Source organism: Opisthocomus hoazin, chromosome 6 (assembly GCF_030867145.1).
Source record: "Opisthocomus hoazin isolate bOpiHoa1 chromosome 6, bOpiHoa1.hap1, whole genome shotgun sequence".
Taxonomy (NCBI): Eukaryota; Metazoa; Chordata; class Aves; order Opisthocomiformes; family Opisthocomidae; genus Opisthocomus; species Opisthocomus hoazin.
Genome location: NC_134419.1, coordinates 45717328 through 45734914, shown reverse-complemented (window position 1 = coordinate 45734914; position 17587 = coordinate 45717328). Strand labels below are relative to the sequence as shown.

Sequence of the window (17587 nt, the reverse complement as noted above, 5' to 3'; positions counted from 1 at the left end):
GATTCCTCCTCAAACTGGGAGTTTTGGCTGCTGTTTCCAGAGAGCTTCTGTGTCTCAGCATAGTAGAGCAAAGAACTTGCCAAAGCAGAATACATTCCCAAACAATGAGGGACTGATTCCTGATTCTCTCTGGCGCTACACTGACTGGTAAAGAAAAACAAGGTAATGGGACTCTTTCCTTTCTGATCTTAGATATTGGTTGTTGGGATTTTTTTGTTTTTCTAGTAGTAGTCAATGCTACCATCCTGTCAGTGCTTACATTGCCTTTATCAGCACATGAAGCCAAATCAATGGTATAAGATACAACCAGGAAAAAAGTAGAGTGACTAGTCAACTTTCTAGCACCCATCTGCCAGTATGGATTCTTACCCTCCTCTGTAAGCCATGCCGCTCCCTAAATAGTCAGATGAAAGATTAATAAACACCAAAGACACTTGATTTTGCCTGAAAAAACCCTTGAAAACCACGAAACTTAGGAGCATGACAGCTCTGTAAAATGTTTCAGAGCTGTTAAGCAGCAGGCAGTTTTAGGCTTGAGGCTGAACACTTGCCTAAGAATTTGCCCATTTGACTTCTCCATATGACAGCCTTGCATCCTAATCTAATACTGACTGTCGAAGGACCCATCTCTCTCTCTGTGAACTCGAAGAAATCTCTCTGAAAAATAAATGTCATTTAATTTACATTAAGTACTCAATCTGTTTTCATTTTTCTTTAAACATTCTTTTTCTGGTCATAGTGAAAGAGCAAGACTGAGAATTTCCAACTACGGGTAAAGAGGTGGTTGAAATGGTGGGGACTGGGGAGGGAGCAATTCAACAGAAAACTATTTCAAAGTCACTCCTGTACAAACCAACCTGGATGCTGCAGAGAGAGACAGCAAAGGACTCGCACTGTTGTTCAGTTTTGTCTCCTGATCATTATTCAAGCTTGTTCCCTGGAACAAATTACTCAGGCCAGCCACTCTTCCCTTCTGGATGGCACGCAAGGATTGTCGTCGGTATTCATCCCGGGCCCTGCGTGCTTTGTGGCTCCTTTCCTCATCTGCGGCTTTGGAGCGGCGCACTGTGTGGGATGAATGGGAAGGGTGGGGAGGAGAGACTTTAGAAATACAAACAGCCACTTACCCCTTTCCTTATAGAACTTACTATCTTTGTGTCTTATATGACCTGACTTTAAGAACATTCAAATTACAGTGCACTACCAAAGAGATGGCTAACTGGATGACTTCCCTGATGCTTCACATACAGGCCCACCACTAGAAGAAGCATGCCAGACTTGAGTTATTAATGGTCTGATCACTACCAACAATAACTGAGCCTCTACACACTGCGATTACATCTGACACTTGCTTTGGCTGTAATAAGAGAAATTCTGCTTCGGGACATCTTTTCCACTGGCAGTGCACCAAGATTTGTGTTTCAAGAAAGAATGGTAACTACTGCTTAAAATTAAGTCTGTGTTTAACAGAATTCTTTGCAACCATGCACATAATTAGAATTGCAGGAGCTACTCCCAAAATTTACAATTATAAAAATTAACATGTAGGTCATACTTTTTGTTGTTAATGTCGCATTTTTTCTGACAAGCAGATGCTATATTTGTTACAGTACTTAAAGTCACAGAAGTCTCCACTTTGAAAATTGCAAACTAAAAATGGTTTCAGTAACAGTGGAGAAATTAATAGCCATTGGAAAGGGCATGCTGATGCTATGGATGGGGTTGTTTCGCAATTGAGTCTCTGAAATCGCATATAAAGAACCAGAATCTGTACTGGAAGATTTAATACACACCTCCCTGGCACTGACCAGGGAGTTACATATTTCCATAAACTGAAATGAGACTGCTGCTCTGGTCATTGCAGGTTAGGCATCTTTCACTAAAGCTTTTTCACTTTAAAAGTAATGTACTAACAATCCTGTCTTCAAAATGTTGTAACTTAAATGCACCAAGAATTGTACCACAAATATTCATTATCTATCAGCTCTTTTCTGGTGCCTCAAGCCCCATTTTGACGACTTTTTTTGAGACATAAATAACTTTAGGCAGGCAAACTATTCCAGAGCAAAACAAACCTTTAACATGCAGTGAAGCAAATATTAAAGAAGGAAGCTATTGCCTCCAGTAGCAATTATCAATCCTGCCATGAGTATCCCGGATTAGATCACACCCAACTCATAAATTGCACACGCTATTTCTTACTCTACTGTGATTATACCTGTGACTAGGAACGCATGATATAATACCAGACAGCTGCATTTCATTAGGTTGTTTGCATGCTTCTGGTTTACGCTCCTGATTTAAAGCAAGCAGAATTATAAATTGATTTGTCCAAATTATGAAAAGGTTTAATGGAATCAAGAAATAAAAGTGCTTAACGCAAAATGAAATGAAATAAAACCCTCTGGACAAATGATGGAAAGACAAAAGACATTTAAGCTTAGAATTCTAGAACATTGTCATAGGTAGAAAGGTATGCAGGACTAAAAGCTCATGAAGACAGCAAAATAAATGAGTGATAGATGCTTCATACGTATACAACTAGCTCTTAACTACATACTCTGTAGTTTTAGCTGAACACAGTAACAAGCAACTGTATAGCACAAAAAACATGAGTAACAGGTTTCACTATTTATGTTGCAGGTCATTATTTTTAAGGGTAGATAATGTCATCTAAATATGCTACTTGAATGGCTCAAGTATATTAGTTACAAAATTTCTGTGATTTATCCTTTGTAAAGCCACTCAGTAATGGCTGCTTTAAATGTGGACTTTGTGTTTGCAACACCATTAGAGACAGTAAGGAAGGTGAGTGCAATGCAGCTTGGTAAGACATTTGGAAACCAGCGACTGCCTTTCACATTCACAGTATGCAGACCGAGGGCAGACTGCCTGGAGGTTTCTGGGATTCTTTTCTACTGATGTACAGGCTGCCTGGTAATGAAAAAGGCAAGGTGTCTTCATGCCCCACTTTCCTGAACAATAGATACTCTTTTCAACAGACATTCCTACTGTATTTTTGCTAGCTAATAAATCTGTATCATCAGAAGCTAGTGACCCGGACTACAATTTTCCCAAACTGTCAAATGTTAATATTTCTTATCACAAAACAGTAGGGAGAGGTAGCATAGTTTGCAGCTGTCAACCATCATACTTTTTTAAAGTATGTATGTCATGCAGCATTCCCTGTCCATTCACGTATACGTGTTTATGTATGTACCCATACACGTGTATATGTGTCTGTATATATGTTTGGATAGGGAAGATGGCATGCCATAGATATCTAAATGCATGCATATAGATTTTATATATATATATATATACACACACACACACAGGCATCTCTCATGTTATGAAGAATTTTTACTGAAATTTCCCAACGGAGGTATCTGAAGAATTGTATCATTGACCATAGGGACGCATAGGGTCTCTTAATCCATTTTTTCTAATTACTGGAGTCCTGATTTTCTCCCTGTCCCATTCCTTATAGTTATTCCCAGAAACTTCTCTCTCTTTCCTCACATTCCTCTATCTTTAGGAGCTCCCTAGTACAGCTCCTACTGTGGATCCTGTGTTGCTATGTTCTCCCAAGTTTCTTTCAAAACTCTCTGGCTGGTTAAGGGACTTAGTGTCGGGGAAATAATCAAAGTCACTGGCATCAATAACTGGTTTTGGTGACTGGAAATACTACTGTGGGTAAAGATCCATCCAGCCATTGTGGTCAGGAATCTACAAAAAACTTTTCCACTACACTCCAGACAAGATGACCTGTGCCAGACGAATCGTCCTCCCATAACGACATCTCCCACAAATTTATCTGTCTTGAGATAAGATAAACACTCCAAGCCTGAAGGTAAATCTGGATATATTTCTGTAGCAGTTTTTTCTTAAAATAGAATTTAGTGAATATTCATATTTCTTTCTGGCGCTGAACCATCTCACTAGAAATAAAAATTTTATGTCTGGATCAAGTCTAGCACAAATATTCTAAGATCAAAGAAGCCACAAAATTCTCCATTACTTGTTGCATTTCAGGACACGTCATAGCCTTTCTCACAATAAGAAAGCAAAAGTTGCCAGGACTTCTAGTACTGTCTTAAGTAGGAACAGACTAGTTTTCTTGACTGGCTGTCCTTTTACAGTAAATGTACTTCTGGCATGACCCCGGTGCAAAGCATTAAATTCAATAGTCAATATATTCAGTAGGGAGATTAGCTATCTCAATGATGTCTTCTGTCCTTAAACTCTTTGAATCATCACCATAGGTCCATAAATCTAGCAGAAAGAGTTACTACAAATATTAGTTTACTTTTTCTTCATCTTCCTTTTATATTACGGAACGATGTCAGGACTGACAAGAGTGGGAAATGAGGAATTTGATTGATTTCTCAAGCTCACAGGAAATCTACAGTTCAGCCAGGTCTCGTAAGTCCACCTCCGCTACCAGTCTTCTCCTCACGTGTTGGTGATACTAACAACAAGTACAGCCTCCTTCAGCGCTCACAAAATAAAGCACACTTCTGTCCTGATGGCACAGTAACTTGTGTAGAAATGTCTGAGCTGTTTATATAGGTCAGGTGCCAACATGATTCTAGCTACAACAGAGCAGGTCAAAAATGGGTTACCAAACCCTCCTGGAAAACCGATGAAAATATCCAGACTGCGGTCTGTCCTGTCATGATTATACAGTTATCATTACTAGAAATAAATAGTGTAAAGCCAACTTGGACATGTCTACATGACCTTCGGTGTGAATGTACTCTAACAACAAAGAAGAAACCACAAAGCTTGTATATGCAATAGCTCTTATGATCCTATAGATCTCAATTTGAGTTTGCCTTGTTTTCCTTGAACAGTTTATGAAAATCTGTTATTCTCTATGCTAACCTAAGTTGCCTTTTGAGTGCAAATGCAAAATTGCCTTTTATACTCTCACGTAGGATTGGGAAATACCTGTCAGCAGTCCTGGTAAAATTCTAATACCAAATCTTTTGATACAGATGAGGATTAATTCATGCTGTGCTGCAGCTGAACTTGATCAAATAATTTGTGAAAGACTAGCAACTCTCCACTTTGTGTAATCTACTTTGTGTTTTTGAAGAGCTGTGAGTTAGTCAGAGCTATGTGAAAGCAGAAAAAAACCATGTGCTATTAATATGCATCCTCATTTTTTAATTATTTTGTTTCAGCTTTACCCTTGTTAATAATTCTTGTAAGCTTGTTTATGAGCAACTCAAAATGACTACTTAACAGATAAAATTCAGTCCTGAAAATTTCTGAGTGCACATATAAATCACACGGTCTTTTTCCCTTACCTAATTGGAAAATAACTTCCCACAAATACTCTGCAATATGGCTCCCGTACAGCAATCTTCTTACCTGAAAGCACGTGAATAATCCCCTATTCAACAATGCACGCTGAGACCTAGTGAAGTTCTGTGAGCACATACTTAAGGTTGAGCACTTGCTTGGTTAATGCATAGCTGAACTGGGAACTAGTCACTTTAAAATTCAGCATTTTATCAAATGTTCCTGCCAGTAAACTCACTCACTTGAATTTCTGTGAAAGATAAGTACCAAACAAACAGAAATTCCTTTAAAATTCAGGCGAAAATAAATTCATAGACATAGTTTGCAGAAGCACATAAAAATAGAATAATATAAAAGAAGCTATAATGAGTCAGCCTGATATCCTATTTCCAGCAGAAACCAAAAGTGGGTGCTTAGGGAAAGGCATAAGAATAGATCAAGTCACTCAACTCTATTTACATTTTTACTGGAATAATTTTTGTCTGGAGATGAGTACAGCTGGTCAGATGGTATCCGAGCACTTCATTGCTTGATGCAGTTTGCAGGGGTCTGTAAGTGTACTAACAGAATACCTTTCGCAATATTCAGTCAGATGAATATTTATACTACAGTTTTTCCTATTATGTTTTGCAGATTCCTTTTCTCCTCTCACAGAGGGAGGTCACACTTAGCGACCATGATATAGGGTATTGTTTACTGAATACTCTAGAAATCTACAAAATGGAACAGCGCATAGAAAGGTCCAGAACTAATCAGAATATATACACTCTGTCCAAGTTTAGCCTCAGTTCTCACTTCTCAGTTTCAAGGAATAGAAGCTTTGAACAGTGGACTCTTATAATCAGTCTCCTCCAGTATTCAACTTTTCATTTACCAACCAATACACTTGTTCCACATGTTAACTCACAACTGCCCTCTAAAATACACCAACATATATTCATTATATGAAATCCAAGTGTATAATTGCTCTTACAACATTGGTTTTTTTCCTTTTAGTACCAATTTCTGAAGTCACTCTATATTTGTCATTCAGTATATTAAAAAGCACTAAAATGATGTATTTCAATTAACACAGTGGTTCTATGGGCTTTTACTGTTATTTGGCACAATCAGGCAAACAGCAGAAGCAAACTGAACTGAACAATGGAAACTAATATTAGCAACACTTTGCTTATTGCCTTGGCAATAAACAGCTGAGGGATAATGTGATGAGGAGAGATGAATCCTCATCATATTCTAAATTCCATCTACTAAATAAATTAGTAGTGTCATCAATATCACTGCTACATTTGCTCTCCACAATAGCGGCTCTAGCACTGCTGTTCCTCTTCAGCACTGCCCCCCAGCACTGTTGAATACAAAGGGCTGACTTCAAGGAGGCAAGACACAAAGGAGCCTGGCCTTGGTCCTAATGGGCAGTATGGTTTCCATCACAGGTACGTAGAGACAAAAGATGTTAATATTACATCTGCCTGTAATTCTCTTATACATTCATGCGTTTATTTATTGCTCAGAAAAGATGAGAAACAGCTAGCTTTGCCTAACTTGACTATATTTCCTCTCAGCGTCCCAAAGCAGTATTTGAAGACAAAATGAAAGTATTAGCATAAAAATGAAAAAAAAAAAAGTTGAAACTGAAATCAAAAGTGAAAAATCTGGTGAACTTGATGTACTAGTTCATTCCATAACAACTTCAGATGTTCCCACTTCCAAATATCTGTTATTGCCTGTCTGCTAGAGGTTCTGGCTTCTGCAGCAAAGTTAAGGAAATGGAAGGTGTTAGTGTTCCTCAGGAAGCTCAGTGCAAAGCCTGACAGCATAGTCTAAACCAGCCAGGAACCGGTTTCAGGTAAGGCACTAAATACTGCATCTTCATCTCTTAAGTTGTCGCACCCATTTGCAAATGGAACACAGTTCTAAGCCCTCAAAACAGCTGGGATAAATTGAGACACTGAGATAAGCATAAGAGGATAAAAAAGGATGTGATCCACTCTAGTCATTAGTCCGCAGTTAGTTTAATGCTAAATCAGTTACTGATAACAGCATAAACTCTGGCAGCACAGAATTTATAGCAGGCTGCAAAACCCAACGGCGATGCCGCTGGCTAGAAGGTGCTGAGCTTTGTTTTGCCCCACAGCACTATCATTGGCAACCAGTCTCGATAACTTGAAATCATGTGAGCTGCAGTTGGTCACTCTCTTGACCATAAGCAGACAGGTCTATAGGTATTGAGGCACACAGACTGAAGGTGATAGAATACCTTCAGACCGTACAGGATACTCCAAAGGTTACACCAGAAAAAATACTGGTCATAGATTACATCCACCAGCATATGATGCAGTCGAAAGTGTTTTGACAGACCAAGAATGCCATTACAGAAACCACGGTAAAAACTACTCATAGCTTGCTCCATAACTCCTCTATTGCATTTCTGAAATCTGTCCCTGTACAACCAGTGTTCTTTGAGAAAACTGAGATGACGATTTCAAACCTCAGTTAGCTCTTTAATGCAACAGTAAGAGAAGGATAGCCGGTTTTAATAATGTTTACAGTATTTTGTTTTATCGATAATTTCTGTGTAAAGATAGGCTGGACTTTTTTTTTTTAACAACATGGTTGCAAATGTGTTTTCATTCCTTATCTACCATACAAGAAATGATAAACCATGCTCTATGCTAGGTTGCCAGCTGATGCTAATTGACGATGTCTCATTTTCTACAAAACTAAAGGGCTATTTTTTCCACAACTCATTCTGCTCTTAAACACCCCAAATACAGAAAGCTACAGTTTTCCTTTCTGAATAAACACATACACCTAGACTTAGATAATTCTTCAGGAAATAATTACCTTCTCTTTATTAGCAGTGTAATATAGAGAGGTTTTATTGACCAAAAATGATGTAGCCTGCTATGAGCTTGGAAAATTGCACCAGTGTAACTTACAGAGATTTAATTCATGTTGTACGGAATGATTCACTATCACATCAATTGCAGGCAATAGGACTTCAGTAATTAGTCTTCAGGAACTCCTCAACTGATGACTAAAACTATAAAATAAACTCATTTCATATTTTGAAACATTTCTTTTACTTCTATCATGAAATAAGCAACACTACAGCAACATTTTTTTCCTACTTCATGAGGTATTTCATGCAACACATACGACTATCAGCTCTCTAAAACTTCATTTTTAGTATTAGTTGATTAACTTTTGTGTTATATATAATTAATACAATAACCCCACATAAGCTAAAACTTTCCAATCGTTACATTTCCTTTTTCTGAAGAGTAATCAAATCAGTATAGGTGTGGCAAGTAAAAAATACTCTTCCCCCAATAAAAATGCACAATTCTTACCACAAGCGAATTTCCTACTTCTAAAGCCACCTATACAATAGCCTACAGATGGAGTAGACATACATTTTATTCACAATAACCTATTAAGCCTTACTTACTCATAACATGGACTTTTACTTACCTACATTATGTATGTGTGTATATATATATAGCAATATATTTGTTTTATTCCTTACAGGCTTTTAAAAATCACTAATGTATTTTTAAATTAATCACAATGATGAAATTAATAAAGAATTTCAGGATGGCTAAAAAGGAAGAGCACCTCCATAAAGTGAGATCATCATCATCAGGATTTTTTTCCGGGCAAGTATCTAAGTATTATTTACTGTAATCTTTTGAAATGAAGTGAGTTTCAGTGCTGCTATTATAGCTTGACCACATCACCATATGGAAATAATTAAAACACAGATGAAGACAGATTTTACCTCTTCAGAGATAGCTGAGGACAAGCTGTCAAAATAACTGTGTCCAGAATTATTATTACTATGCCAAAACTGTTAGTTAATTACACTAGACAAAAAGTAATGATTTCAGACACTACACATGAAAGATTTTCTATAAGACATTGACATGGACTCTTCTTCAGAAAAAAATGGGAAATTAGTAAACTCACAATAATTTATGTTTGTAAGGTCAAGCTGGTAATTTCCTGCAAAATAATATAGCATTTTGCATTGCTCTAGGTAGAAGAGATTTTTGGCAACATCTTTTTCCATTCTACAAATCTCCTTTTATTTGTTTTTAGAAATGCATTAATCCTGTGAAGGTAATTTTACTCACACTGTTCTTCCCACTCCTGGTCATCGTCGCTGTGTTGACTATGCTGCTGAGCTTGCTTGAGGCTCAGATACAACTCTTTTGCTCGGATTTCTTCCTGCTGCCTTATTTGCTCTTCGCCTTTTTGTCTTTCCTCTTCTTCTCTTTTCTAGGCAAAATGAAGTATAACAGAGGTGACTAAAGAGGAAGAATGTGCCAAAAGTTAGGACACTGCTTCAGTTGCTTCCTCCCACACACTAGCTACGTTACCTTGCAGAAATCACTCTCTCTTCTAACTTTGGGTTTCTCACCTATCTCAACAGGCTATAGGAGTTTCCTACCTCTTGGGAATTTCTGAGGAAGGTATGTTTTGAGATGTACAGGTATCACAGGAATAATGAATGTGTAAGTATCTAAGACCTGTAATCTATATGGGAAAGATGTTTTATCATGTGACGCCAAAGTTTGTGCTATCCTACAATCCATAAGTAGTGCTCGTTTTAATCATAGAATCATAGAAGCATTAAGTTTGGAAAAGACCTCTAAAATCAAGTCCAACCGTCAACCCAACACCAGCATGTCTGCTAAACCATGTCCTGAAGTGCCATATCTACACACTTTTTGAACACCTCCAGGGATGGGGACCCCATCACTTCCCTGGGCAGCCTATTCACTCTTTCAGTAAAGGAATTTTTCCTAATATCCAATCTAAACCTCCCCCGGTGCAATTTGAGGCCATTTCCTCTCGTCCTATCACCAGTTACCTGGGAGAAGAGACCACATGTACTCCCACTGGAGGTATCACTGTCACTCAAGCAGTATACACATCATCTACAGAATCTGTAGAATTCAGTAACTGATTTACTGGTGTTCTTAGTTCAGCAACTGTCACCATGTGTCATCTTAAGCAACACAGAGAATAACATTTTCCAAATACCAAGATCATTACGCTCTGGAAGAAAAGCCAGATCCTTCAGCACACATCAGTCACTTTGCAAAATGCAGCTAAAAGTAACACACAAAAAAGTTTCCTTCCAAGAAGACCTTAAAGGAGATGGAAATCTCATAAAGATTGCTCCCGCATACTGTTAATAACACAGAAGCTTGATTAGCGCAGGAATAGGAATCTGTATCTGTTTCCTAACAAATTTCCCCAATTTTCTTAGGTAGCGAAGAATGAGATTTAATTCATTGTTCAACTGAATCCCCCCCAAAAAACCCAAAACTGAACTTCATGAAGTGTTCTTCATACTAGTGAAATAATTTGCACTATGAATAAGACCAGTTTTTTATTTAATTTTATAATGGAACCAACACTATATCCTTTTGCGTAACAAATTTTGTCATAAGTCAGTGAGTAAAATGACCCTGAATTATTAACTCATTACCTAACCCAAACTATAAGTCAGAGAGTCCCAAAGCAGATTGTGAGTTGGTGCGAAATGTTAATCCTACCAAATTTCTAGGGAGAAGAAACTGGCATCCAGTTGAATAAAATCTGGTGAAACTCTGCTTTTTACATTAGGAGGTCTGGGGTAGATCTTTCTGTCTTCCTTAAATAACTTCTGTTTATTAAAGGTCAGAAGTGGGATTTCATAAGATCTTTGCATTTTCCTAACTTTGCTCCCTTTTGGTGGGAGATTTTAATGTTTCATTGCAATGAGACCAGCAGTAGTTGAGCACAGGAAAAACACCCAAACAAAACCCCATGATTACTTTAAACTGGCAAACAACTTTTCAAATGCACCAACATGTTCTATCAACCAGCAGAGCTGATATATTTGAGCAAATGTTTAGCTTAAGACTTTGTACTGGTGATTTCTTTTTTCTTAAGACATGATAAGATGTAAAGTCTGAAAATTATGTTCAGATGGGATTGCTCCTGCTCTCAAATGGGAATCAGACATATTTAGCTTTCTTTTTATTCTATCATATTTCTGCACTGTGAACTTTGTGGAAGGGCATATTTTCTGAGTTTGAAAACAAACCTTCATCACAGCAGGATTCACAGCATGACCAAAACAATCCATGGTGTATTTTAACACGTACTACAAATATGACTGGAGAGAGTTTCAAAATGGGGCTAAAAACTGACTTCTGTTATTCTCTAAGCTCAGTCTGTGGGTTCAGGAAATGTAAAACTAAGCTGTCATGATGTTGCTCATAATCCTGCAAAAAGTAACTTGCATACCTAATTTTTTTACACATAGATTCTTACTGCTCAGTGTTTGAAGACACTGCTTACACGGAAATTCACACTATATAGAAACGTTTGTTACAATTCAGCCTCTTTCTAGGCTGAAAGGTGTTGAACTATCCAAAAGCTATATTAATTTAGTAAAACTATATATTAATTGATTAACACTTCCCTACAGTAAATAGTTTGTGTTTTATAATGACGAGTAGCATTCCTCAGGGGTCGATATTGGGACCGGCGCTGTTTAACATCTTTGTCGGTGACACGGACAGTGGGATCGAGTGCCCCCTCAGCGAGTTTGCCAACGACACTAAGCTGAGTGGTGCGGTTGACACGCTGGAAGGAAGGGATGCCATCTAGAGGGACCTGGACAGGCTTGAGAGGTGGGCCCGTGCGAACATCATGAAGTTCAACAAGACCAAGTGCAAGGTCCTGCCCATGGGTCAGGGCAATCCCAAGCACAAATACAGGCTGGGTGGAGAATGGATTGAGAGCAGCCCTCAGGAAAAGGACTTGGGGATGCTGGTTGATGAGAAACTCAGCATGACCCGGCAGTGTGCGCTGGCAGCCCAGAAGACCAACCGTCCCCTGGGCTGCATCCCCAGCAGCGTGGGCACAGGGCCAGGGAGGGGATTCTGCCCCTCTGCTCTGCTCTGGTGAGACTCCCCGGGAGTGCTGCGTCCAGCTCTGGAGCCCTCAGCACAGGACAGACCTGAAGCTGTGGGAGCGGGGCCGGAGGAGGGCACGGTAATGATCCGAGGGGCGGAACTCCTCTGCTGTTAGAGTTGGGGCTGTTCAGCCTGGAGAAGACAAGACTCTGAGACCACCTTACTGCAGCCTTTCAGTACCTGAAGGAGCCTACAAGAAAGCTGGAGAGGGACTTTCTACAAGGGCATGTAGTGACAGGACAAGGGGTAATGGCTTCAATCTGGAAGAGGGTAGATTTAGATTAGATATAAGGAAGAAATTCTTTACTACGAGGGTGGTGAGGAATTGGCACAGGTTGCCCAGAGAAGCTGTGGCTGCCCCCTCCCTGGCAGTGTTCAAGGCCAGGTTGGATGGGGCTTTGCGCACCCTGGTCTAGTGGAAGGTGTCCCTGCTCATGGCAGGGGGGTTGGAACCAGATGATCTTTAAGGTCCTTTCCAACCCTACCCATTCTATGATCCTATGATAATATATTGGAAAAGTACTCATTGAAAGGCTGTCTGTCCTATTTTAACACCTGTCAGGGCACAAATACCAAAAGCAGCCCGAATAGAGTAATACGAATGTCCAAACAATGCTGCTGTTTAATGCCCCAAGAAAGACTCACACATGCTTTCGCAACGGTGAAACAGGTTGTCTGGAATGTCTGTCTGCGAAACAGAAAGGACTTTTGTCCACCATGGGGAAGGGAAAGCTTTTTTTTCCTCTCCTCCTTCTCCTGTCCCCATTTCTCTCTAGCTCTGCAAAAGTTACCTGTTGTTAACCAGAAATCTGGAATTAAAGGAAGACAACTCTAATTCTTTTCTGAAGACAGCTTTCCAATGCAAACAATATTTGTGTTCGCAACCTCTAGAAACTCAACAAGGGCCAGAAGCAGCAGAAGTCAGGACTGTTTGGTTGTTCTGGTCATGGATCACAACAGCACATTTAAGGAAGAACGACACATTATGTTTGCATGAATATGGAAACAACAGTGTGAATCCAAGCATGAATAAACAAGGACAAGTGTCTTGAGCTTCACAGGGATGGTTTGCATAGGAAGAGTCAGCCAACAGACACAGCTCTTAATACTTTTGGCCAGTGACAATTCAAAAAGACTGAAAAGAAGCAAGCAATGTAGCAGTGACAAGCAACACCATCTTCAGAGCGGGAAAATGGAACAAATACAAACCTCCACGCTTTGAAAGAATTCAACCACTTTTCCATTTCCCTGAGTAACATAAATCAACATTTCTCCATTTAGTACAGCTGAGCTCTACCAGTTGACACCAGCAGAGGATCTGTTGTCTTGATAATACAAAAAATCAAAAGACCTGAAATATTGGGTATTAATAGTGATGCACCTATGCAGAGAATAATAGTTCCATAACACACAGGATGATCAATGAATCAGCCTGCTCTTATTGCTTCTGAGAAAGAAAAGCCTAGTATTGTTCTTCTGTCGATCTTTTTTTATATTTTAATGCTAGCACCTTTGATTATTTTTAACATCATCCTCCCATTGTTACCTCCTGAGTCCTAAAAAGATTAGTTGAGTGGACAGTTCATTATTTTTGAAAAGTCAGTTCTTTTGGAAAGCACTGATATCAAAGCCCAGCAGCTTCTTCAGAATAAAAAATAAAAAAAAGAAGAAAGAGATAAATTACCTTTTTACATACCCCATAGAATTAAGGAGTCTATATTTCAGTAGCTAGTAAATAGCTTTATTCAATTCTTGGAAAAAGTATGCAATCAGCTATTCTTTGTTCTTATGGGGAGAATATTTATTCACTTAGCTTCTACCTCAAAAAATCCAATACATCTAGGCTGTCTTTTCAGGAAGATGGACAGACACAGGGGTAATCCTGGGTTATCAAAATATTTTCTATTCAACCTCTCAAACCATAAGGTAAACTTAAGGGGGGGCAGGGGAATTCAGTCTCACAGCAGCTTCCCTGAATTGCACAAGAGTTTTGTCACAAGTTTGTAGCTGTTGTTGATGCATTTCAGCAGAAATTATGAAAGTGTCTAGAAAAAAACAAAACAAAAAAATCAACAAATCAGAACTCAGGCAGAGTTTGAGTTCTTAACAGAAAGCAGTAATGCCTACTAAGAAAATTCTACCTTTGTTTTTTTTTAGTGAGGAGATTTAAGTCAAAGAAGAAATAAAAACAACAAAACCCTCGCTGCTAGCACTTGATTCTGAATTCACAAAACTTTTTCATATAATTTTCCTTTCTAAAAGAAGTAAAATTTTATATTCTGTTTATTCAAATTAGCACAGGGACACACGTGCAAGTATATTGTGCAACTCCTTAAAGGCGTGTGAGGAGAAACAACCATTGTTAGTATGACACAGGAAAGAAAATTCCTCCTTTTGTCAAGTATGAGTAAAAAGTATATGTTTGTATTTGAAATGAACAGCAATTGAGCTTTCCACATTTACTCCACTGGAAGAATACAGCAACCAGCTCATCTGCTTGTCCCCATGAACCCAGTCCTGTACACCACAGCTGAGAGTGAAGAGCTATGAAAATCTACATGCATCATCTTCTGCCTGACAGTTGAGAGAGGCTGTACTGTGTGCCATAACCCCTGCAGTTCTTCCAGAATAAATAGGAAGGTGACAATTCAGTACGTAGTTGCAAATTGCCAAGAAATACTAACCTGCTGCAACAAATCACACTGGCATTGCAGTAGGTAGCAGTAACCCTCTCCAGCTTTAAGTCCACTGGAGAATTTGAACATGCTAAATGATCTTATCTCGCCTCTGGCAGTTGAGCATTTACAACAGACTTGTTACTTGTTGCTGTAAATGTGTGCCTCACAATGTTTGATAGCTCTGCTACAGCCAGCTCTAAATTACATTTAATATTAGCCATGGTTAGCCTCTAATGTTTCAGTCCAATGAAGATGAGAAAAGATTAGGTCAGCATTTATTTTTTGCTGCAGAAATATTAAAAAAAAAAATGCACTGAGGAAAAGCCAAAATACAGAAATTTGTTTTTTCACCACGGAAAACTGAGCTTCTGGCTGCCATGGCTCCTGGGGTCTCTCTGGGGAGTCTTGCAGGACACAGGGCAGCTGAAGGACTGCCATCCTGCTCAGGGCAAACCTGCAAGACGCATTTGTTACAGCAGTCCTCTCTGAAGCAAAGGATGCCTGGGATTCCCTCAATGCCTCAGGCTGGCAGTAAGTGTCTCTGGCAGCCCCGAAAGCTGCAGCTGCTTGGCTGCATTAGCTGCTGTGGATCTCCGGAGACCCCTCAGCAATCACTACTGAGCCAGGTCAGACATTCAGGCTACCTGCCACAGAGCTGAGAGCACAGCTCGTCTTCAGACCTCAACCTGCTCTGCAGAAGGGAATCTGGAAATCCCGGGGTCCCCGGCTCCAGGACAGCCTGTTCTCAGCAAGGCTGAGACAGCAGGCTGAATTCAGAGATGAGCATCCTCCACAAACCCATCTGACAGTTTCCAACAGAGCTGTGAGCAGGTATCAGGAGAAATGTGTCCAACTCCTTCCCAACCTTCTTCTGAGAAAATTCTCTCGCTTCAGAAAAGAGTGTTTGGAGAGACATTATTTTCTTCTCTACTACCAGTGTCTCACAAGGAACGCAGGGTTTGCATCACTTCACTGTGCATGTGTTTGCACAGAGAAAAACGCACAAAGTGCAGTCATGCTTTATGTAGAAGAAATTCTGTTTCAGTCACGGATATGCCCCAGGACATGCTATTCGCACATGGCTCATACAGGGAGGTAACAACACACTCTGGTTCACAAAGACCGTCTTTTAGATGAGACAGAAAACAAAGCTAAGGAGATTGTGAGGGGTCAGTGATTTATTGCACATGCTGAAGCAGACTCTGCTTGGGTAACTTTCCATAGATCCAGTGGCAATCTACTAAGAGTCGCTGGATCTTAGGGGCTCTCCACAGCTTGAATTCCTGCCACGTAAGCTATCCTCGTTAGTGGCTCAGATTTTCCCATTTACCCATGGAAAACAGCAGAGCTTTGCTAGTTTTTACTAGCGATGTAGCAGTGCAATCATTACCGATGTCACTTGGGACAAGATTTTTCTTTAAAATTAATATCACAGTTCCTCACAAGCAGGATAGAAAACCCTGAAGACTTGATTCCCAGCAGAAACTAACAGCTGCCTTGCTTCCAACATTGTTAAAGAGACAACTGCATAGAAAAAAAGAATTTCTGAACTGTGGTCACACAGAAGAAAACAAAATGAAGTATTACTGAATTACTGAAATTGTGATTGAATGGACCCAACTGAGGCATTTTCAGAATGAACTGGGTGCCAAACCCCAGCAAGCAGCTGTTGTCATATTCTTGGATTCTAAATATGCTGTCCTTGGGAAAGAATTCAGTGTTTTCTTGGCACAGCAAAGCACAGAGCTGAACTTACAGCTTATTTGCACTGAAAGTTAACAGGCCCACTCAAGTGCTTGATGTTTAGTTGGAGACAAGAGGGTTTTTTCAGATCAAGACAGAATGCTCACTGCTATATCACAGTACTGTAAGTGGTGATGGTGACATTTTACTGTACTCCTAAACTTTACACCTGGCAGCAAGTGTCTGAAGGATCAGGTCCACAGCATTTCTGGGCACAGTAAAGCACTCAGACGTGTGATGAAAGCCCATCCAAGTCAACAGGACTGAACTGCGTTCTTTCTATTAAGCATAAGCTGTCCTTATTCGAGATTTCCTGAACTGAAGCACTAATTATTCTGTTCATCTCTGATGGTTGATTCTAAACTTGTCATCTTTGACGAGAACAGAAACAGCCAGGCCGACAGAAATTCTGGGATCTACACCTCAGAACAGCTCACTTCACTCACCACAATCCCAACCGGAATTAAAGGTCTTGAACTTGCACCCCAAAAAAAAAAAAAAATTGTGGAAAGAAATTATAATGCACCGTTACTGTCTCATTGCCTATCAAGAGAATACAGATTTTTTTCTTCTGAAGTACCACTCATTAAAACTCCTACAAAATATTTTTTGATACATGAAGAAAAACAACATCCATAAAAGTTTGCAGTTAGCAGCTTTTGGCTAGCACACATTTCATCTCCCAAGGAATTTTTAAGAAGCAATCTAGCTTTACTGTCATCTGTGCTTATATTACTAAATTTAGCAGGTATCTGATGTTGTCATACAGAAAGTACTTTACTACTAATATTCTCTTGCTTTGTGTAGACCACGTGAAGAGCAAGCTGAGAGAGCATCTCTGTTATTTCTAAATGTAGCTGAAGGATATCACCTGCC

At 39.4% G+C, this 17587-nt stretch overlaps 1 protein-coding gene across 1 annotated transcript in view; it reads right to left on the bottom strand.

Moving 5' to 3' along the window:
- SH2D4B (SH2 domain containing 4B) overlaps nucleotides 1-17587 on the bottom strand; it is a 128337-nt gene that overhangs the window by 40493 nt on the left and 70257 nt on the right. Inside the window, exons 4-5 of the mRNA XM_075422983.1 lie at nucleotides 9450-9594; nucleotides 858-1065 (exon numbers count right to left, since the gene is read on the bottom strand). Coding sequence (XP_075279098.1) covers nucleotides 858-1065; nucleotides 9450-9594 — 353 coding nt within the window. The remainder of the gene's footprint in view (nucleotides 1-857; nucleotides 1066-9449; nucleotides 9595-17587) is intronic.